Source organism: Oncorhynchus keta, chromosome 29, assembly GCF_023373465.1.
Source record: "Oncorhynchus keta strain PuntledgeMale-10-30-2019 chromosome 29, Oket_V2, whole genome shotgun sequence".
Lineage (NCBI taxonomy): Eukaryota > Metazoa > Chordata > Actinopteri > Salmoniformes > Salmonidae > Oncorhynchus > Oncorhynchus keta.
The window spans coordinates 4,134,060-4,157,409 of record NC_068449.1 but is presented as its reverse complement, the minus strand read 5'-3'; the positions used below and the strand labels follow the sequence as shown (position 1 = coordinate 4,157,409).

Sequence of the window (23,350 nt, the reverse complement as noted above, 5' to 3'; positions counted from 1 at the left end):
ATGCAGAAGCACGTAGTTGCAACAGTCCGTCCTCGGTTGCAACACTCACCACCGAGTTCCTCTGAAAGCAACGTCAGCACAATAACTGTACGTCGGGAGCTTCATGAACTGTGTGGCCGAGCAGCCGGCCCACAAGCCTAAGATGACCATGCGCAATGCCAAGCGTCGTCTGGAGTTGGGTGAAGCTCGCCGCCTTTGGACTCTGGAGCAGTGGAAATGCTTTCTCTGTAGTGAATCTGGGTTTGGCTGATGCCAGGAGAACGCTACCTGCCCGAACGCATGATGCCAACTGTAAAGTTTGGTGGAAGAGGAATAATGGTCTGGGGCTGTTTTTCATGGTCCAGGCCCCTTAGCTCCAGTGAAGGAAAATCTTAACGCTACAGCATACAATGACATTCTAGATGATTCTGTGCTTCCAACTGTGTGGTAACAGTTTGTGGAAGGTCCTTTCCTGTTTCAACATAACAATCAAATCAAATGTATTTATATAGCCCTTCTTACATCAGCTGATATCTCAAAGTGCTGAACAGAAACGCAGCCTAAAACTGCCAAACAGCAAGCAATGCTGGTAAACAAAGCGAGGTCCATACAGAAATGGTTTGTCGAGATCGGTGTGGAAGAACTTGACTGTCCTGCACAGAGCCCTGACCTGAACCCCATCAAACACCTTTGGGATGAATTGGAACATCAACTGTGAGACAGGAGGCTTAATCGCACAACATCATTGCCCGACCTCACTAATGCTCTTGTGGCTGAATGGAAGCAAGTCTCTGCAGCGATGTTCCAACATCTAGTGGAAAGCCTTCCCAGAAGAGTGGAGGCTGTTATAGCAGCAATGTTCCTACATCTAGTGGAAAAGCCTTCCCAGAAGAGTGGAGGCTGTTATAGCAGCAATGTTCCCACATCTAGTAGAAAGCCTTCCCAGCAGACTGGAGGCTGTTATAGCAGCAATGTTCCTACATCTAGTGGAAAGCCTTCCCAGAAGAGTGGAGGCTGTTATAGCAGCAATGTTCCTACATCTAGTGGAAAGCCTTCCCAGCAGAATGGAGGCTGTTATAGCAGCAATGTTCCCACATCTAGTAGAAAGCCTTCCCAGCAGAATGCAGGCTGTTATAGCAGCAATGTTCCTACATCTGGTGGAAAGCCTTCCCAGCAGAATGGAGGCTGTTATAGCAGCAATGTTCCTACATCTAGTAGAAAGCCTTCCCAGCAGAATGGAGGCTGGTATAGCAGCAATGTTCCTACATCTAGTAGAAAGCCTTCCCAGCAGACTGGAGGCTGTTATAGCAGCAATGTTCCAACATCTAGTGGAAAGCCTTCCCAGCAGACTGGAGGCTGTTATAGCAGCAATGTTCCTACATCTAGTGGAAAGCCTTCCCAGCAGAATGGAGGCTGTTATAGCAGCAATGTTCCTACATCTAGTGGAAAGCCTCCCCAGCAGACTGGAGGCTGTTATAGCAGCAATGTTCCTACATCTAGTAGAAAGCCTTCCCAGCAGAGTGGAGGCTGTTATAGCAGGAATGTTCCTACATCTAGTGGAAAGCCTTCCCAGAAGAGTGGAGGCTATTATAGCAGCAATGTTCCAACATCTAGTGGAAAGCCTTCCCAGCAGAGTGGAGGCTGTTATAGCAGGAATGTTCCTACATCTAGTGGAAAGCCTTCCCAGAAGAGTGGAGGCTGTTATAGCAGCAATGTTCCTACATCTAGTGGAAAGCCTTCCCAGCAGAATGGAGGCTGTTATAGCAGCAATGTTCCTACATCTAGTGGAAAGCCTTCCCAGCAGACTGGAGGCTGTTATAGCAGCAATGTTCCTACATCTAGTAGAAAGCCTTCCCAGCAGACTGGAGGCTGTTATAGCAGCAATGTTCCTACATCTAGTAGAAAGCCTTCCCAGCAGACTGGAGGCTGTTATAGCAGCAATGTTCCTACATCTAGTGGAAAGCCTTCCCAGAAGAGTGAGGCTGTTATAGCAGGGACTTTGATCAGTGGTCATGTAGTGTAACTGCAACCCTCCAGTGTGAGAAAGGAAAGACAGTGTAAATAAATAAAAACGAGAAGGAAAACGGTGCTTCTCAAAATGATGGGTCACTGTCAACACACACACACAACACAACACAAACCACACACACAACACAAACCACACACACCCACACAAACCTGGTGGTGCTGTAGACTGTCCATAGCCCTTCATGTCCAGAGAAACCACTCTAAACCCTGCATCTGCTAGAGCTGGGATCTGACAGACAGGGAGAGACACAAACACACCCCACAGAGCCCCAGGACAGCAGCACAATTAGACCCAACCAAATCATGAGAAAACAAAAAGAATGCTATTTGGCCCTAAACAGAGAGTACACAGCGGCAGAATACCTGACCACTGTGACTGACCCACAATTAAGGAAAGCTTTGACTATGTACAGACTCAGTCAGCAAAGTCTTGCTATTGAGAAAGGCCGCCGTAGGCAGACCTGGCTCTCAAGAGATGGCAGGATATGTGCACACTGCCCACAAAATGAGGTGGAAACTGAGCTGCACTTCCTAACCTCCTGCCCAATGTATGACCATATTAGAGAGACATATTTCCCTCAGATTACACAGACCCACAAATAATTACAAAACAAATCCAATTTGGATAAACTCCTATATCTACTGGGTGAAATACCACAGTGTTTCATCACAGCAGCAAGATTTGTGACCTGTTGCCACTAGAAAATGGCAACCAGTGAGGAACAAACACCATTGTAAATACAACCAATATTTATGTTGATTTATTTTCCCTTTTGTACTTTAACTATTTGCACATCGTTACAACACTGTATATAGACATAATGTGACATTCAAAATGTCTTTATTATTTTGTGAGTCTAATGTTTACTGTTCATTTTTTATTGTTTATTTCACTTGTGTTTATTATCTATTTCACTTGCTTTGGCAAAGTAAACATATGTATCCCATCACAATAAAGCCCTTAAACTGATTTGAGAGAGAGAGAGAGAGAGAGAGAGAGAGAGAGAGAGAGAGAGAGATGAGTTAGTAGCCGTGTGTGTGAGTACTATGTGTGTGTGTCTGTTAGTGTGTGTGAGTATTATGTGTGTGTGTCTGTTAGTGTGTCTGTCAGTGTGTGTCTGTCGGTGTGTGTCTGTCAGTGTGTGTCTGTCAGTGTGTGTCTGTCAGTGTGTGTCTGTCAGTGTGTGTCTGTGTGTGTGTCAGTACTATATGTGTTTACCTGGTATCTCCAGGAGTACCAGCTCTCAGGGAAGCCATGACACAGCATGACCGGAGGCCCCGCCCCCATCTCCACATAGTGCAGCTTTACATCGGGCTAGAGAGAGAGAGAGAGAGACAGAGAGACAAAGAGAGAGAGAGAGAGAGACAGAGAGACAAAGAGAGAGACAGAGAGAGAGACAGACAGAGAGAGACAGAGAGAGAGAGAGAGAGAGAGACAGAGAGACAAAAGAGAGAGAGAGAGAGACAGAGAGACAAAGAGAGAGACAGAGAGAGAGACAGACAGAGAGAGACAGAGAGAGAGACAGAGAGAGAGAGAGAGAGAGAGAGACAGAGAGAGAGAGAAAGAGAGAGAGACAGAGAGACAAAGAGAGAGACAGAGAGAGAGACAGACAGAGAGAGACAGAGAGAGAGACAGAAAGACAGAAAGAGAAGGAAAGAGAGAGAGTTAAACACCAAATAATGCATACAGAGCTTACTTTTGATTCTCTATGAACTGCCAGAGGCACAGGAGAGAGCTGTCCATAACAAACATTACTCTTTTGGGGTGAAGTTCCCATTTATAGTGTATATAAAAATAAATAGCTCCAAAACCCATATTCCTAGAGAAAAGGTGTAGAAAGATGCATTCTATCAGCTGTATCTGTGGTACGGATACACCTGTACTAACCCTTCCTGATCACCTGTACTAACCCTTCCTGATCACCTGTACTAACCCTTCCTCTCACCTGTACTAACCCTTCCTGATCACCTGTACTAACCCTTCCTCTCACCTGTACTAACCCTTCCTCTCACCTGTGCTAACCCTTCCTGATCACCTGTACTAACCCTTCCTGATCACCTGTACTAACCCTTCCTGATCACCTGTACTAACCCTTCCTCTCACCTGTACTAACCCTTCCTCTCACCTGTACTAACCCTTCCTGATCACCTGTACTAACCCTTCCTCTCACCTGTACTAACCCTTCATCTCACCTGTACTAACCCTTCCTCTCACCTGTACTAACCCTTCCTCTCACCTGTACTAACCCTTCCTGATCACCTGTACTAACCCTTCCTGATCACCTGTACTAACCCTTCCTGATCACCTGTACTAACCCTTCCTCTCACCTGTACTAACCCTTCCTCTCACCTGTACTAACCCTTCCTCTCACCTGTACTAACCCTTCCTCTCACCTGTACTAACCCTTCGTCTCACCTGTACTAACCCTTCCTGATCACCTGTACTAACCCTTCCTGGTCACCTGTACTAACCCTTCCTGGTCACCTGTACTAACCCTTCCTGATCACCTGTACTAACCCTTCCTGATCACCTGTACTAACCCTTCCTGATCACCTGTACTAACCCTTCCTCTCACCTGTACTAACCCTTCCTCTCACCTGTACTAACCCTTCCTCTCACCTGTACTAACCCTTCCTCTCACCTGTACTAACCCTTCCTGATCACCTGTACTAACCCTTCCTGATCACCTGTACTAACCCTTCCTGGTCACCTGTACTAACCCTTCCTGGTCACCTGTACTAACCCTTCCTGATCACCTGTACTAACCCTTCCTGATCACCTGTACTAACCCTTCCTGATCACCTGTACTAACCCTTCCTCTCACCTGTACTAACCCTTCCTGCTCACCTGTACTAACCCTTCCTCTCACCTGTACTAACCCTTCCTCTCACCTGTACTAACCCTTCCTCTCACCTGTACTAACCCTTCCTGATCACCTGTACTAACCCTTCCAGATCACCTGTACTAACCCTTCCTGGTCACCTGTACTAACCCTTCCTGATCACCTGTACTAACCCTTCCTGGTCACCTGTACTAACCCTTCCTGGTCACCTGTACTAACCCTTCCTCTCACCTGTACTAACCCTTCCTCTCACCTGTACTATAACCCTTCCTCTCACCTGTACTATAACCCTTCCTCTCACCTGTACTAACCCTTCCTGATCACCTGTACTAACCCTTCCTCTCACCTGTACTAACCCTTCCTCTCACCTGTACTAACCCTTCCTCTCACCTGTACTAACCCTTCCTCTCACCTGTACTAACCCTTCCTGATCACCTGTACTAACCCTTCCTCTCACCTGTACTAACCCTTCCTCTCACCTGTACTAACCCTTCCTCTCACCTGTACTAACCCTTCCTCTCACCTGTACTAACCCTTCCTCTCACCTGTACTAACCCTTCCTCTCACCTGTACTAACCCTTCCTCTCACCTGTACTAACCCTTCCTCTCACCTGTGCTAACCCTTCCTGGTCACCTGTACTAACCCTTCCTGGTCACCTGTACTAACCCTTCCTCTCACCTGTACTAACCCTTCCTCTCACCTGTACTAACCCTTCCTCTCACCTGTGCTAACCCTTCCTCTCACCTGTGCTAACCCTTCCTGGTCACCTGTACTAACCCTTCCTGGTCACCTGTACTATAACCCTTCCTCTCACCAGTACTAACCCTTCCTGATCACCTGTACTAACCCTTCCTCTCACCTGTACTAACCCTTCCTCTCACCTGTACTAACCCTTCCTCTCACCTGTGCTAACCTTCCTGGTCACCTGTACTATAACCCTTCCTCTCACCTGTACTATAACCCTTCCTGGTCACCTGTACTAACCCTTCCTCTCACCTGTACTAACCCTTCCTCTCACCTGTACTAACCCTTCCTCTCACCTGTACTAACCCTTCCTGGTCACCTGTACTAACCCTTCCTGATCACCTGTACTAACCCTTCCTCTCACCTGTACTAACCCTTCCAGGTCACCTGTACTAACCCTTCCTCTCACCTGTACTAACCCTTCCTGGTCACCTGTACTAACCCTTCCTCTCACCTGTACTAACCCTTCCTCTCACCTGTGCTAACCTTCCTGGTCACCTGTACTAACCCTTCCTCTCACCTGTACTAACCCTTCCTGGTCACCTGTACTATAACCCTTCCTCTCACCTGTACTAACCCTTACTGATCACCTGTACTAACCCTTCCTCTCACCTGTACTAACCCTTCCTCTCACCTGTACTAACCCTTCCTGGTCACCTGTACTAACCCTTCCTGATCACCTGTACTAACCCTTCCTCTCACCTGTACTAACCCTTCCAGGTCACCTGTACTAACCCTTCCTCTCACCTGTACTAACCCTTCCTGGTCACCTGTACTAACCCTTCCTCTCACCTGTACTAACCCTTCCTCTCACCTGTGCTAACCTTCCTGGTCACCTGTACTAACCCTTCCTCTCACCTGTACTAACCCTTCCTGGTCACCTGTACTATAACCCTTCCTCTCACCTGTACTAACCCTTCCTGATCACCTGTACTAACCCTTCCTCTCACCTGTGCTAACCTTCCTGGTCACCTGTACTAACCCTTCCTCTCACCTGTACTAACCCTTCCTCTCACCTGTACTAACCCTTCCTCTCACCTGTACTAACCCTTCCTGGTCACCTGTACTAACCCTTCCTGGTCACCTGTACTAACCCTTCCTCTCACCTGTACTAACCCTTCCTGGTCACCTGTACTAACCCTTCCTGGTCACCTGTACTATAACCCTTCGTCTCACCTGTACTAACCCTTCCTGATCACCTGTACTAACCCTTCCTCTCACCTGTACTAACCCTTCCTCTCACCTGTGCTAACCTTCCTGGTCACCTGTACTATAACCCTTCCTCTCACCTGTACTATAACCCTTCCTGGTCACCTGTACTAACCCTTCCTCTCACCTGTACTAACCCTTCCTCTCACCTGTACTAACCCTTCCTGGTCACCTGTACTAACCCTTCCTGATCACCTGTACTAACCCTTCCTCTCACCCGTACTAACCCTTCCAGGTCACCTGTACTAACCCTTCCTCTCACCTGTACTAACCCTTCCTGGTCACCTGTACTAACCCTTCCTCTCACCTGTACTAACCCTTCCTCTCACCTGTGCTAACCTTCCTGGTCACCTGTACTAACCCTTCCTCTCACCTGTACTAACCCTTCCTGGTCACCTGTACTATAACCCTTCCTCTCACCTGTACTAACCCTTCCTGATCACCTGTACTAACCCTTCCTCTCACCTGTACTAACCCTTCCTCTCACCTGTACTAACCCTTCCTCTCACCTGTACTAACCCTTCCTGGTCACCTGTACTAACCCTTCCTCTCACCTGTACTAACCCTTCCTTGTCACCTGTACTAACCCTTCCTGGTCACCTGTACTAACCCTTCCTCTCACCTGTGCTAACCTTCCTGGTCACCTGTACTAACCCTTCCTCTCACCTGTACTAACCCTTCCTCTCACCTGTACTAACCCTTCCTCTCACCTGTACTAACCCTTCCTGGTCACCTGTGCTACCTACAGTGGGGCAAAAAAGTATTTAGTCAGCCACCAATTGTGCAAGTTCTCCCACTTAAAAAGATGAGAGAGGCCTGTAATTTCCATCATAGGTACACTTCAACTATGATAGACAAAATGAGGATTTTTTTTGTGCAAATTATGGATTTCTGGCTCTCACAGACCTGTAACTTCTTATTTAAGAGGCTCCTCTGTCCTCCACTCGTTACCTGTATTAATGGCACCTGTTTGAACTTGTTATCAGTATAAAAGATACCTGTCCACAACCTCAAACAGTCACACTCCAAACTCCACTATGGGCAAGACCAAAGAGCTGTCAAAGGACACCAGAAACAAAATTGTAGACCTGCACCAGGCTGGGAAGACTGAATCTGCAATAGGTAAGTAGCTTGGTTTGAAGAAATCAACTGTGGGAGCAATTATTAGGAAATGGAAGACATACAAGACCACTGATAATCTCCCTCGATCTGGCGCTCCACGCAAGATCTCACCCCGTGGGGTCAAAATGATCACAAGAACGGTGAGCAAAAATCCCAGAACCACACGGGGGGACCTAGTGAATGACCTGCAGAGAGCTGGGACCAAAGTAACAAAGCCTACCATCAGTAACACACTACGCCGCCAGGGACTCAAATCCTGCAGTGCCAGACGTGTCCCCCTGCTTAGGCCAGTACATGTCCAGGCCCGTCTGAAGTTTGCTAGAGAGCATTTGGATGATCCAGAAGAAGATTGGGAGAATGTGATATGGTCAGATGAAACCAAAATATAACTTTTTGGTAAAAACTCAACTCGTCGTGTTTGGAGGACTGAGTTGCATCCAAAGAACACCATACCTACTGTGAAGCATGGGGATGGAAACATCATGCTTTGGGGCTGTTTTTCTGCAAAGGGACCAGGACAACTGATCTGTGTAAAGGAAAGAATGTATGGGGCCATGTATCGTGAGATTTTGAGTGAAAACCTCCTTCCATCAGCAAGGGCATCGAAGATGAAACGTGGCTGGGTCTTTCAGCATGACAATGATCCCAAACACACCGCCCGGGCAACGAAGGAGTGGCTTCATAAGAAGCATTTCAAGGTCCTGGAGTGACCTAGCCAGTCTCCAGATCTCAACCCCATAGAAAATCTTTGGAGGGAGTTGAAAGTCTGTGTTGCCCAGCAACAGCTCCAAAACATCACTGCTCTAGAGGAGATCTGCATGGAGGAATGGGCCAAAATACCAGCAACAGTGTGTGAAAACCTTGTGAAGACTTACAGAGAACGTTTGACCTCTGTCATTGCCAACAAAGGGTATATAACAAAGTATTGAGATAAATAAGTATTTGGTCAATAACAAAAGTTTTCCACCATAATTTGCAAATAAATTCATTAAAAATCCTACAATGTGATTTTCTGGATTTTTTTTCTCATTTTGTCCGTCATGGTTGAAGTGTACCTATGATGAAAATTACAGGCCTCTCTCATATTTTTAAGTGGGAGAACATGCCCATTTGGTGGCTGACTAATTCTTTTAAATATTTTATATGCCATTTAGCAGACTAAATACTTTTTTGCCCCACTGTCTATGCACACGAGACAAGTGACCCATGACCCCAACAATATAGTGCCCTCTAGTGTACAAAACAAGTTACAAAATATATATATTTGACAGACAACATATACACAACTCATAAACAGGCCAAAATGGCTCCTACACACCGGACCCTAACTGTTCTCTGACAGAAACGATGTGAAAAGAAACTATGCTATGTGTTTGTGTCGTCATGGAGGGATGATCTGCAGGATCAGAGGTTACCGCAATTTAGCCTCAGTTCAGTCCATAACAACCAGTTAGCCTCAGTTCAGCCCATAACAACCAGCCTGCCTCAGTTCAGCCCATAACAACCAGCCTGCCTCAGTTCAGCCCATAACAACCAGCCTGCCTCAGTTCAGCCCATAACAACCAGCATGCCTCAGTTCAGCCCATAACAACCAGCCTGCCTCAGTTCAGCCCATAACAACCAGCCTGCCTCAGTTCAGCCCATAACAACCAGCATGCCTCAGTTCAGCCCATAACAACCAGCATGCCTCAGTTCAGCCCATAACAACCAGCCTGCCTCAATTCAGCCCATAACAACCAGCTTGCCTCAGTTCAGCCCATAACAACTAGCCTGCCTCAGTTCAGCCCATAACAACCAGTTAGCCTCAGTTCAGCCCATAACAACCAGCCTGCCTCAGTTCAGCCCATAACAACTAGCCTGCCTCAGTTCAGCCCATAACAACCAGTTAGCCTCAGTTCAGCCCATAACAACCAGCATGCCTCAGTTCAGCCCATAACAACCAGCCTGTCTCAGTTCAGCCCATAACAACCAGTTAGCCTCAGTTCAGCCCATAACAACCAGTTAGCCTCAGTTCAGCCCATAACAACCAGCATGCCTCAGTTCAGCCCATAACAACCAGCCTGTCTCAGTTCAGCCCATAACAACCAGCCTGCCTCAGTTCAGCCTATAACAAGGTAAACTCTGTCGTAGCTTAGCCCCAGCTCAGCCTATAACAAGGTAAACTCTGTAGTTGCTTAGCCCCAGCTCAGCCTATAACAAGGTAAACTCTGTAGTTGCTTAGCCCCAGCTCAGCCTATAACAAGGTAAACTCTGTAGTTGCTTAGCCCCAGCTCAGCCTATAACAAGGTAAACTCTGTAGTTGCTTAGCCCCAGCTCAGCCTATAACAAGGTAAACTCTGTAGTTGCTTACCCCCAGCTCAGCATATAACAAGGTAAACTCTGTAGTTGCTTAGCCCCAGCTCAGCCTATAACAAGGTAAACTCTGTAGTTGCTTAGCCCCAGCTCAGCCTATAACAAGGTAAACTCTGTAGTTGCTTACCCCCAGCTCAGCATATAACAAGGTAAACTCTGTAGTTGCTTTGCCCCAGCTCAGCCTATAACAAGGTAAACTCTGTCATAGTTTAGCCCCAGCTCAGCCTATAACAAGGTAAACTCTGTCATAGTTTAGCCCCAGCTCAGCCTATAACAAGGTCAAATCTGTAATGATTTAGCCCCAGCTCAGCCTATAACAAGGTCAAATCTGTAATGATTTAGCCCCAGCTCAGCCTATAACAAGGTAAACTCTGTCATAGTTTAGCCCCAGCTCAGCCTATAACAAGGCAAGTTCTGTAATAGGTTGATGGGTCGTACATGGCAGCATCCTGTAGCACCCAGTTTGTCATTTCCTGCGTGTCTCAAATGTAGATGGGGTGGACAGTAACAGCAGGGCATCCTTGGTTGTCAACACCTTCTCCTCTATGGTATCGCCAGATTGGTTCCCAGTGGTGTTGGGGGTTCATCTCCAACACTGTGGTTATCAGCAGGGTCCATGGCCTGTGGAGCATCGCTGCCCCTCAGGAACTCCACGTTGGACCCAATATGACTTGGTGTGAAAAGCTTAAAACCTCTTAACGATCTGACCCCTTTTTTTCTTAAAATGTTCTCCTAAAATTACATATCCTAATTTAACTGCCTGTAGCTCAGGACCTGAAGCAAGGATATGCATATTATTGGTACCATTTCTTGGTACCAACACTTTGAAGTTTGTCGAAATGTGAAATTAATGTAAGAGAATATAACGAAAATGAGGTAAAATGAGTTTTTTTTTCAATTATCTTTGAAATGCAAGAGAAAGGCCATCATGTATTATTCCAGCACAGGCACAATTTAGATTTGGGTCACTAGATGGCAGTAGTATAAGTTCAAAACTTTAGACTGATTCAAAGAACCATTGCATTTTTGTTCAAAATGTTGTATCATTACTGCCCAAATGTGCCTAATTGGTTTATTAATACATTTTCAAGTTCATAACTGTGCATGCTCCTCAAACAATAGCATGGTATCCTTTCACTGTAATAGCTACTATAAATTGGACAGTGCAATGAGATTAACAAGAATTTAAGCTTTCTGCCAATATCAGATATGTCTATGTCCTGGGAAATGTTCTTGTTACTTACAATCTTGTGCTAATCACATTAGCCTCTGTTAACTCAGCCTTCCCGCGGGCGAGCCTGTAGAGGTTTTTAACTTGAAGGGGGCTTCCTCTTCCTCTCACCTTCTTGGAGTAGGCAGATCTTGGATATTGGTCTTTCTATAATGTTGCTTCTTGTCTTCAGGTGTACTACACCTAGTAACCCCTTGGAATCAGGCTTGGTCTCAACAACCTTTCCGAGTATCCAGGCACTACGTGGTGCCGTGGGCTTCATGACCAGAACCACATCTCCTTCGCGGAAGCTGCGTTTTCACTTTACCCCACTTTTGTCTTTCCTGCAAGAGTCACAAGAGTACTCCTGTGTCCATCTCTTCCAAAACAATGTCGTTTACAAAAATCACAAGTTCCCAGAGGGTAGGACAAGATTTGACTTTAACAGTAAAATGTGATTTAGGGTGAAAGCTTCTAGATCCAGGGGATCGTTGGTTACCGTGGTGATTGGGTGGCTGTTTAGAAAAGCCTCAACTTCACACAGCACGGTGTGCTCCTCATCTAGGCTCTGTTGTTTCAGGACAGAATGGAGCACCTGGCGAATCATACCAATGAGCCTTTCCTAGACTCCTCCATGATGGGACGCCCCCCTGGGGGATTGAAACTCCATCGTATTCCTTCCTGAAGTAGAGCATCTTGCCTTGGTTTAAAGCAGATAGAGCTTCTCTGAGTTCTGTCTCAGAACCAATGAAGTCAGTCCCATTATCAGATCGTACGTGTTGTACTTGTCCTCTTCTGCACATAAATCTTCTTATGGGGTTGACACACAAATCCGTGTCAAGAGAGTAAGCAATTTCAATGTGTATTGCTCTACTCGACATACATGTAAAGTTCACTCCATCTCTTTTCACATTTCCTCTTTCTTTTCTGATTTCTAGAGGACCAAAGTAATCCCCACCTACATTGGTAAATGGTGGGACGTCTGGCACGATCCTTTCAAGTGGCAAATCTGCCCATCTTCTGCTCACCAATCTGGCCTCTTCGCCTTCTGCACACAACACACTCTGAGATGATCTTCCTTTTGCTGCAGAGTTTGAATTGGTGATCCAAGACCTTTGACGTAGAAGTGATGTGGTTCCTTCCACCGTGTCCTGTTTGTTGATGTGGTTCCTTCCACCGTGTCCTGTTTGTTGATGTGGTTCCTTCCACCGTGTCCTGTTTGTTGATGCGGTTCCTTCCACCGTGTCCTGTTTGTTGATGTGGTTCCTTCCACCGTGTCCTGTTTGTTGATGTGGTTCCTTCCACCGTGTCCTGTTTGTTGATGTGGTTCCTTCCACCGTGTCCTGTTTGTTGATGTGGTTCCTTCCACCGTGTCCTGTTTGTTGATGTATGTGGCGGAGGATAAGTGTAGATATGTGAAGGTCTTTGGAGAGAATGACAGGGTGCTTGACTTCATTCGTCAAAGGTATTGGATCACCAATATCTTTTAATCACTAAAAGATAATTAGTACCCGGTAATTATCAAAATCCAGAAAAGAGAAGTTAAATTCTACAACCACCTAAAAGTTCCATGACAAAGCCATCACCTACAGACTGACCCACAATTAAGGAAAGCTTTGACTATGTACACTCAGTGAGCAAAGCCTTGCTATTGAGAAATCCTGCCGTAGGCAGATCTGGCTCTCAAGAGAAGACAGGCTATGTGCACACCGCCCACAAAATAAGGTGGAAACTGAGCTGCACTTCCTAACCTCCTGCCAAATGAATGACCATATTAGACACATATTTCCCTCAGATTACACAGACCCACAACTAATTAGAAAACAAATCCAATTTTGAAAAACTCCTATATCTACTGGGTGAAATACCACAGTGTTCCATCACAGCAGCAAGATTTGTGACCGGTTGTTACCTTGATGGTGACATATCCATGAGAAACTTCTTCTGGGTTGCAAGAGGCTGGGTAGCTTTCCCCTGTTACAGCCTGGAACACACACACACACACACACACACACACACACACACACACACACACACACACACACACACACACACACACACACACACACACACACACACACACACACACACACACACACACACACACACACACACACACACCAAATCAAAACAGGGGATTGGAATGATGCAGCTGGCTAGTGTATCGGGGTGTCTGTGATAACAAATCTGACAGCTGATTACTGCAAATCTCCTAAATAATCGTCACCTACTCACAGACATTTTTACGGACAACAAAAGTTCCAACACGTTGGTGTGTGTGTTACCTGCACTCCAGTGAAGGTCTCTACTTGTTTCAGAGCTTCAGGCAGGTCCTTCACCAAAACAGCTGTCATCCCTAATGCCTCTGCTGCTCCCACCCCCTTCTCATCATCAGCCAACCACAGAGCCTGAAATATAGACTGACAGGTCAGCTGTCCACTTATAACACCAAAATGGTCTAGGGTTAGTTTGAAAAAGGAGAGGAGGGAGGGACAGAGGAAGAAGAAGAAAAGGAAGAAAAGGAGGGGGAGGAGAAGAGAGAAGGAGGAGAGAAGAGAGAAGGGGAGGAGAGAAGAGAAGAGAAGAGAAGGAGGAGGAGGAGAGAAGGAGGAGGAGAGAAGAGAAGAGAAGAGAAGAGAAGAGAAGAGAAGAGAAGAGAAGAGAAGGAGGAGGAGAGAAGGAGGAGGAGAGAAGAGAAGAGAAGAGAAGAGAAGAGAAGGAGGAGGAGGAGAGAAGGAGGAGGAGAGAAGAGAAGAGAAGAGAAGAGAAGAGAAGGAGGAGGAGGAGAGAAGGAGGAGGAGAAGAGAAGAAGGAGGAGAGAAGAGAAGAGAAGAGAAGAGAAGAGAAGGAGGAGGAGGAGGAGAGGAGAGGAGAGGGGAAGAGAAGAGAAGAGAAGGAGGAGGAGGAGAGAAGGAGGAGGAGAGAAGAGAAGAGAAGAGAAGAGAAGAGAAGGAGGAGGAGGAGAGAAGGAGGAGGAGAGAAGAGAAGAGAAGAGAAGAGAAGAGAAGAGAAGAGAAGGAGGAGGAGGAGAGAAGGAGGAGGAGAGAAGAGAAGAGAAGAGAAGGAGGAGGAGGAGGAGAGAAGGAGGAGGAGAGAAGAGAAGAGAAGAGAAGAGAAGGAGGAGGAGGAGAGAAGGAGGAGGAGAGAAGAGAAGAGAAGAGAAGAGAAGAGAAGAGAAGAGAAGAGAAGAGAAGAGAAGGAGGAGGAGGAGAGAAGGAGGAGGAGAGAAGAGAAGAGAAGAGAAGAGAAGAGAAGAGAAGAGAAGAGAAGGAGGAGGAGGAGAGAAGAGAGAAGGGGAGGAGAGAAGAGAAGAGAAGAGAAGAGAAGAGAAGAGAAGAGAAGAGAAGAGAAGAGAAGGAGGAGGAGGAGAGAAGAGAAGAGAAGAGAAGAGAAGAGAAGAGAAGAGAAGAGAAGAGAAGGAGGAGGAGGAGGAGAGAAGGAGGAGGAGAGAAGAGAAGAGAAGAGAAGGAGGAGGAGGAGAGAAGGAGGAGGAGAGAAGAGAAGAGAAGAGAAGAGAAGAGAAGAGAAGAGAAGGAGGAGGAGGAGAGGAGAGAAGAGAAGAGAAGGAGGAGGAGGAGAGAAGGAGGAGGAGAGAAGAGAAGAGAAGAGAAGAGAAGAGAAGAGAAGAGAAGGAGGAGGAGGAGAGAAGAGAAGAGAAGAGAAGGAGGAGGAGGAGAGAAGGAGGAGGAGAGAAGAGAGAAGAGAAGAGAAGAGAAGAGAAGGAGGAGGAGGAGAGAAGGAGGAGGAGGAGAGAAGAGAAGAGAAGAGAAGAGAAGGAGGAGGAGGAGAGAAGGAGGAGGAGAGAAGAGAAGAGAAGAGAAGAGAAGAGAAGAGAAGAGAAGGAGGAGGAGGAGAGAAGAGGGAGGAGACGAGAAGAGAGAAGGAGGAGAGAAGAGAAGAGAAGAGAGAAGAGAGAAGGAGGAGGAGAGAAAGGAGGAGAGAAGAGAAGAAGGAGGAGAGAAGAGAAGAGAGAAGAGAGAAGGAGGAGAAGAGAAGAGAGAAGGAGGAGGAGAGAAGGAGGAGGAGAGAGGAGAGAAGGGGGAGGAGATAAGGGGGAGGAGAGAAGAGGGAGGAGACGAGAAGAGAAGAGAGAAGGAGGAGGAGGAGAGAAGAGAGAGGAGACGAGAAGAGAGAAGGAGGAGGAGAGAAGAGAGAAGGAGGAGGAGAGAAATAAGAGGAGAGGCAAGAGAAGGGAAGAGGTTGGAGGAGAGAAGAGAAGAGAAGAGAGAAGGGAGAAGGATAGATAGATAGAGGAAGAGAGATGGAGTAGCTGAGAGTGACTCAACACAGGAAGGTCAGATGGGGTTTCTCAGGTCGTGTGCAGACAGAGTTGTGTAAAGGAAGGGGTGTGGATGGTGTTAGGAATGTAAGCACTGTAACAGCTACTACGACAGACGATTTCATGGTTTCCATGGGAGCTCGGAGCAGTGACTCCAAGACATTGATGTCAGGAGATGTTGCTAATTTGATGACATTTACATAATAAGATAATGTATGTGCACACATGTAATTTACTGTCTTCTATGGTAATGTGTTCTATGGTAATGTGTTCTATGGTAATGTCTCTTCTATGTCTCTTCTATGGTAATGTCTCTTCTATGGTAATGTCTTTTCTATGGTAATGTCTCTTCTATGTCTCTTCTATGGTAATGTCTCTTCTATGGTAATGTCTCTTCTATGTCTCTTCTATGGTAATGTCTCTTCAATGTCTCTTCTATGGTAATGTGTTCTATGGTAATGTCTCTTCTATGGTAATGTGTTCTATGGTAATGTCTCTTCTATGGTAATGTATATTCTATGGTAATGTATATTCTATGGTAATGTCTCTTCTATGGTAATGTATATTCTATGGTAATGTCTCTTCTATGGTAATGTCTCTTCTATGGTAATGTCTCTTCTATGGTAATGTCTCTTCTATGGTAATGCATTTTCTATGGTAATGTCTCTTCTATGGTAATGTCTCTTCTATGGTAATGTCTCTTCTATGGTAATGTATATTCTATGGTAATGTATATTCTATGGTAACGTCTATTCCATGGTAATGTCTCTTCTATGGTAACGTATCTTGCATGGTAATGTCTTTTCTATGTCTCTTCTATGGTAATGTCTTTTCTATGTCTCTTCTATGGTAATGTCTTTTCTATGGTAATGTCTATTATGTCCATTCTATGGTAATGTCTCTTCTATGGTAATGTCTCTTCTATGGTAATGTCTATCCCATGGTAATGCCTATTCCATGGTATTGTGTGTTCTATGGTAATGTCTATTCTATGGTAATGTATTTTCTATGGTAATGTCTTTTCTATGGTAATGTATCTTCTATGGTAATGTCTCTTCTATGTCGTTTCTATGGTATGGTATTTCTATGTCGTTTCTATGGTAATCGCATTCTATGGTAATGTCTCTTCTATGGTAATATCTCTTCTATGGTAATATCTCTTCTATGGTAACGTATCTTGCATGGTAATGTCTTCTATGTCTCTTCTATGGTAATGTCTTTTCTATGGTAATGTCTATTTAGTCTATTCTATGGTAATGTCTCTTCTATGGTAATGTCTATTCCATGGTAATGTCTCTTCTATGTCTCTTCTATGGTAATGTCTCTTCTATGGTAATGTCTCTTCTATGGTAATATCCCTTCTATGGTAATGTCTCTTCTATGGTAATGTCTCTTCTATGGTAATGTATATTCTATGGTAATGTCTCTTCTATGGCAATGTCTCTTCTACAGTAATGTCTCTTCTATGGTAATGTCTCTTCTATGGCAATGTCTCTTCTATGGCAATGTATCTTCTATGGTAATGTCTATTCTATGGTAATGTCTCTTCTATGGTAATATCCCTTCTATGGTAATGTCTCTTCTATGGTAATGTCTATTCTATGGTAATGTATCTTCTATGGTAATGTATCTTCTATGGTAATGTCTCTTCTATGGTAACGTCTATTCCATGGTAATGTCTCTTCTATGTCTCTTCTATGGTAATGTCTCTTCTATGGTAATGTGTCTTCTATGTCTTTTCTATGGTAATGTCTCTTCTATGGTAATGTCTCTTCTATGGTAATGTCGCTTCTATGTTAATGTCTCTTCTATGGTAATGTCTCTTCTATGGCAATGTCTCTTCTATGGTAATATCTCTATGGTAATATATCTTCTATGGTAATGTCTCTTCTATGGTAATGTCTCTTCTATGGCAATAGCCTTCTATGGTAATGTCTCTTCTATGGTAATATATCTTCTATGGTAATATCTCTTCTATGGTAATGTCTCTTCTATGGCAATAGCCTTCTATGGTAATGTCTCTTCCATGGTAATATATCTTCTATGGTAATATCTCTTCTATGGTAATGTCTCTTCTATGGCAATAGCCTTCTATGGTAATGTATCTTCTCTGGTAATGTGTCTTCAATTGAAATTTGCCTTCCATGGAAATTCTTGCTTCTCACAAGCGAGAAGTGATGACAAGTCAGATTGTGTGTGTGTGCGTGCACCTGTTTCGGAGGCACTCCCAGCTGTTTGAGAGCGGAGATGAACAGGTCGGCCTCTGGGACCCTGAGGCCGGTACGACAGGACTGTAGCACCACATCAAAATGGCCGCCCAGCAGAGAGAGGAGACGGCCAGAGCTATCTCCACACCCACTGTCATCCACCCACTGGTTGGCCAACACACCTGTCAATAACCCTGACAGACAACACAAGGACGTGGGACTAGGCATGTGACCTTAGATTGTACAAGGTGTGTGTCAGATGTGCGTGTGTGTTACCTTGTCTGCGGAGCGTAGCTACGGTCTGCAGAATGTGTTTGTTGACGGTGGTTGAGTCTCTGAGTTCCTCCAACAGGCTCTTAACAGAGAACCCAGCAGGAAGACTGAACTTCTGATCTGATGCTGCACTCACACACTCTGCATCAAGCTCTGGGATCATCTATACACACACACACACACACACACACACACACACACACACACACACACACACACACACACACACACACACACACACACACACACACACACACACACGTGTGTCATCACAAGGTGATGCAATCCTTTCCATGGAATGCATATTTCAACAGAAGACACATTCCAAATAGAAGACACATTCCAAATAGAAGACACATTCCAAATAGAAGACACATTCCAAATAGAAGACACATTCCAAATAGAAGACACATTCCAAATAGAAGACACATTTCAAATAGAAGACACATTCCAAATAGAAGACACATTCCAAATAGAAGACACATTCCAAATAGAAGACACATTCCAAATAGAAGACACATTCCAAATAGAAGACACATTCCAAATAGAAGACACATTCCAAATAGAAGACACATTCCAAATAGAAGACACATTCCAAATAGAAGACACATTCCAAATAGAAGAAACATTCCAAATAGAAGACACATTCCAAATAGAAGACATATTCCAAATAGAAGACACATTTCAATAATCCATTTCCATGGATTATAATAAAGGCTATATTATTTGTGTTTGTACCAGTTCTAGGGGTCACTGAGGAGACAATGATCAAGATCTTGAACTTTTGGAGTTAACAGCTTGGTAACGGAGTTCTGACCATGTTAGTAGTTTGAACTTGACATTATTTGTCTGTTTAGGCGACCTGTGTGTTCGTGCGTGTGTGTGTGTGTCCGTGCGTAACTCACCTGAGAGAGGGAGAGTTTGCCCCTCTCTGCACGTTGCATGGCGCTGTCCTCGTTTGTCACCAGCTTCTCCAGAAAACCACTAAACCAGAACATAAACATACATTTACACAGCACAAACATTTTTATTTTACCTTTATTTAACTAGGCAAGTCAGTTTAGAACAAATTCTTATTTTCAATGACAGCCTAGGAACAGTGGGTTAACTGCCTGTTCAGGGGCAGAACGACAGCTTTGTACCTTGTCAGCTCAGGGATTCGAACTTGCAACCTTTCGGTTACTAGTCCAATGCTCTAACCACTAGGCTACCCTGAGGATATTGCACTATCTGTTCTGTCTGTCACTGGCATAGCGTGTCATATGCTATGATTTAAAAAAATATATATATTATTACAGCAAATTAGCTTTAAAACCACAACAACAAAAAACCTTAAACTGTTGGCAAAACGTGTAGAATAGCAGGACATTTTGGATTCTTGAAAGTCGGGAGAATCCTTGTCCGGCAGGGATATTATTTTGTTGCATTATTTGAGATTAAAATGTACATTTAGGGGAATTTTACAAGGGAAAATATTAGATTTCTACATGGAAATGCCCTTGTCCAAAGAATCCCCATTTCAAACTCTCCAAAAAAAAAGTGTTTAAAATATAAAACAAACTGTCAATAAAGGATATTAACCGAAAAAATGGTATGTAGTCTCCCTCTGTGACTTTAAACAATATTTATCTAAAAAATTCCTAAAAGATTCCTAAAAGATGTGTCTGGAGATTTGGTCAACTCTGTCACGTTTGTCTGAAATACGAAATTAATCTGGAAAGAGCATAGTCAGCTATACCATAAGGATTTGAACTCAATTTCGAGTCTCATAGCAAAAAGGTCTAAATGTATGAATGTCAATGTTTTTGCTTTGTCATTAGATGCTATTGTATGTAGATTGATGAGAAAAAATAATAATTGAATACATTTTAGAATAAGGCTGTAATGTGGAAAAAAGTCAAGGGGTCTGAGTACTTTGCGAATGCACTGCATTTGCTGTTCTCGACCAAAGGGATAACATTGGCTGTTCTCAACCAAAGGGATAACATTGGCTGTTCCCGACCAAAGGGATAACATTGGCTGTTCTCAACCAAAGGGATAACATTGGCTGTTCCCGACCAAAGGGATAACATTGGCTGTTCTCGACCAAAGGGATAACATTGGCTGTTCTCGACCAAAGGGATAACATTGGCTGTTCCCGACCAAAGGGATAACATTGGCTGTTCTCGACCAAAGGGATAACATTGGCTGTTCTCGACCAAAGGGATAACATTGGCTGTTCTCGACCAAAGGGATAACATTGGCTGTTCTCGACCAAAGGTATAACATTGGCTGTTCTCGACCAAAGGGATAACATTGGCTGTTCTCGACCAAAGGTATAACATTGGCTGTTCTCGACCAAAGGGATAACATTGGCTGTTCTCGACCAAAGGGATAACATTGGCTGTTCTCGACCAAAGGGATAACATTTGCTGTTCTCGACCAAAGGGATAACATTGGCTGTTCTCGACCAAAGGGATAACATTTGCTGTTCTCAACCAAAGGGATAACATTGGCTGTTCTCGACCAAAGGGATAACATTGGCTGTTCTCGACCAAAGGGATAACATTGGCTGTTCTCGACCAAAGGGATAACATTTGCTGTTCTCGACCAAAGGGATAACATTGGCTGTTCTCGACCAAAGGGATAACATTGGCTGTTCTCGACCAAAGGGATAACATTGGCTGTTCTCGACCAAAGGGATAACATTGGCTGTTCCCGACCAAAGGGATAACATTGGCTGTTCCCGACCAAAGGTATAAATAACATTGGCTGTTCTCGACCAAAGGGATAACATTGGCTGTTCCCGACCAAAGGGATAACATTGGCTGTTCCCGACCAAAGGTATAAATAACATTGGCTGTTCTCAACCAAAGGTATAACATTGGCTGTTCTCAACCAAAGGGATAACATTGGCTGTTCTCAACCAAAGGGATAACATTTGCTGTTCTCAACCAAAGGGATAACATTGGCTGTTCCCGACCAAAGGTATAAATAACATTGGCTGTTCTCAACCAAAGGTATAACATTGGCTGTTCTCAACCAAAGGGATAACATTGGCTGTTCTCAACCAAAGGGATAACATTTGCTGTTCTCAACCAAAGGGATAACATTGGCTGTTCTCGACCAAAGGGATAACATTGGCTGTTCTCGACCAAAGGGATAACATTGGCTGTTCCCGACCAAAGGGATAACATTGGCTGTTCCCGACCAAAGGGATAACATTGGCTGTTCCCGACCAAAGGGATAACATTGGCTGTTCTCGACCAAAGGGATAACATTGGCTGTTCCCGACCAAAGGGATAACATTGGCTGTTCCCGACCAAAGGGATAACATTGGCTGTTCCCGACCAAAGGGATAACATTTGCTGTTCTCGACCAAAGGGATAACATTTGCATTATAAAACGTTGTTTTATGTTCGAAATCTTGAAAAATGTGCCAAAAAATGCTAACAAAATAAACCCTGAAGCATTTAATACTACTATAAAACAAAACAAATATAAATTTGGAGTTTTGTATTACATATTTGAATAATCTACTGTTAGAATTAAACAATCAAGGCCTTTGGACAATAATTGTAAAATAATCAATGGCCTTTGATTGTGTCTGACAGAGTTGACATAAATCCAGTTGTATTTTATGAATACATTTTTGCGGGGGAGGTTCTTCCTTTACTGTGATCGCTGATAATTTGGTCTATCAAAAGTATATATTACAAATTAGGTTAAATTAAGACAAATATTTGTGTGGGAAAAAGTTGACATTGTCCCATCTTTCAAGAATCATTGAGCGCTAAAACACCCTTATGGTAAAATGTGTAAAATAGCACGAATTTATCTACAACAAAAAAATGTATCTGTACCCATGGCAATGTTTAATTTATTATTATTGGTTGGGGAGGCTTATTCCGACCTGGCGGGGTCTAAGAAACTGCGCTACACCACTGCTGTCTGTAGAAGTTTAGAGCAATTTTGGATGGATTTCTTTTACTAAAAACTGTATATTTTCTTCCCTTCAGGTCATGTAAAACCCGTTAGCAGATTGATTCGGAACAAGGAAAAAGCGGCCGCGATAAAGGGGCTATCCCCGACAGTCCGCAGAACGTAGCAGAGACTACCGTAAAACTATCCTTTCGGTTACGACATGCTTGTGTAATCAATCAATCAAATTTGATTTATAAATCCATTCTTACATCAGCAGATGTCACAAAGTGCTGTACAGAAACCCAGCATAAACCCCCCAAAACAGCAAGTAATGCAGGTGTAGAAGCACAGTGGCTATGGAAAAACTCCCTAATAAAGGCGATGTTATGTTTCAAGTATGCGTGTACAGTTTTAGTGTCTGCCAGCACTCTGCACGATCTCTCACCCCTGGAAAATATGTATTCCTACCTGGGGAGTTTGTGGGTCTCTTCGAATTTGAGGAAAGTTTCTGCGGGTCTGGGAGAAACCACGACACCCCACAGATTAAACAAAACAGCCTTCTTGGTCGCCATTTCACCGATCTCTCTGTCCGGGGAATCTTTACAGGGCACTGGGTAGAAAAGAGTCAAAGCGAAACTCTGAACTACTAAAAATATTTATATAGAAAGAAAGTGTTCTGCCTTTTCATACGGTTACACAACCCCTCCCATTAAACAAATGGATGCGTTCATCGTAATCGCGCCGCTGAACACTTGAGAAACTGTCTAATATGTCTAATAATCAGCGCAGCGCGACTGGAGTAGTAAGACGGCCTTGAACGCAACCCGTAAAACTTCCCTAAAACGCGTCTACTGACAAGTTTCAATTCAAAACAGACAAATATCACACTCAAATTCACACACAACTCGTTGTATGAGCGCTTACAGATGTTTTGAAACACATTCATGAATGACTTTCTTCCATTCTCTATGTTAATTTATTTATTTTTTACTCGGTTGGGTTTCGACCCCTGTCATCGTATAAACACATCATGCGTAGAATTGCAGGAAATTACATTTAAAACGGCAACATTTTATTTCCGCCAACAAGAGGTGTGTGAACAGTGTGGGCAGCGGTGGAAAAAGTACTACATTGCCATACTTGAGTATAAGTATATATAAGTATATTTTAGCAACTGCATTTACTTTTGATTCTTAAGTA

General features: G+C 44.3%; 1 protein-coding gene and 1 long non-coding RNA gene across 5 annotated transcripts in view; both read right to left on the bottom strand.

Annotated features, from left to right (window-relative positions):
* The window catches only part of ephx2 (epoxide hydrolase 2, cytoplasmic), a 38,345-nt gene extending 15,434 nt beyond the window's left edge, over positions 1-22,911 (bottom strand). Inside the window, exons 1-8 of the mRNA XM_052485736.1 lie at positions 22,619-22,911; positions 19,153-19,231; positions 18,251-18,410; positions 17,978-18,168; positions 13,774-13,896; positions 13,401-13,472; positions 3,227-3,322; positions 2,158-2,236 (exon numbers count right to left, since the gene is read on the bottom strand). Coding sequence (XP_052341696.1) covers positions 2,158-2,236; positions 3,227-3,322; positions 13,401-13,472; positions 13,774-13,896; positions 17,978-18,168; positions 18,251-18,410; positions 19,153-19,231; positions 22,619-22,722 — 904 coding nt within the window. The 5' untranslated portion in view covers positions 22,723-22,911. The remainder of the gene's footprint in view (positions 1-2,157; positions 2,237-3,226; positions 3,323-13,400; positions 13,473-13,773; positions 13,897-17,977; positions 18,169-18,250; positions 18,411-19,152; positions 19,232-22,618) is intronic.
* On the bottom strand, positions 3,817-8,291 carry LOC127913543 (uncharacterized). 4 transcript variants are annotated; one of them, XR_008085935.1, is made up of 5 exons: positions 5,219-5,529; positions 4,878-5,151; positions 4,673-4,832; positions 4,470-4,583; positions 3,817-4,089 (listed from the first exon to the last, which is right to left on the bottom strand). It is a non-coding gene; the product is annotated as an uncharacterized LOC127913543 (long non-coding RNA). The 4 variants fall into 4 exon arrangements; XR_008085937.1 differs by lacking the exons at positions 3,817-4,089; positions 4,878-5,151; positions 5,219-5,529 and adding exons at positions 4,279-4,313; positions 7,270-8,291 and having other exon boundaries at positions 4,402-4,832; XR_008085936.1 differs by lacking the exons at positions 3,817-4,089; positions 4,878-5,151 and adding an exon at positions 4,279-4,313 and having other exon boundaries at positions 4,402-4,832; positions 5,197-5,529.
* Positions 22,912-23,350: the final 439 nt, after the last annotated feature.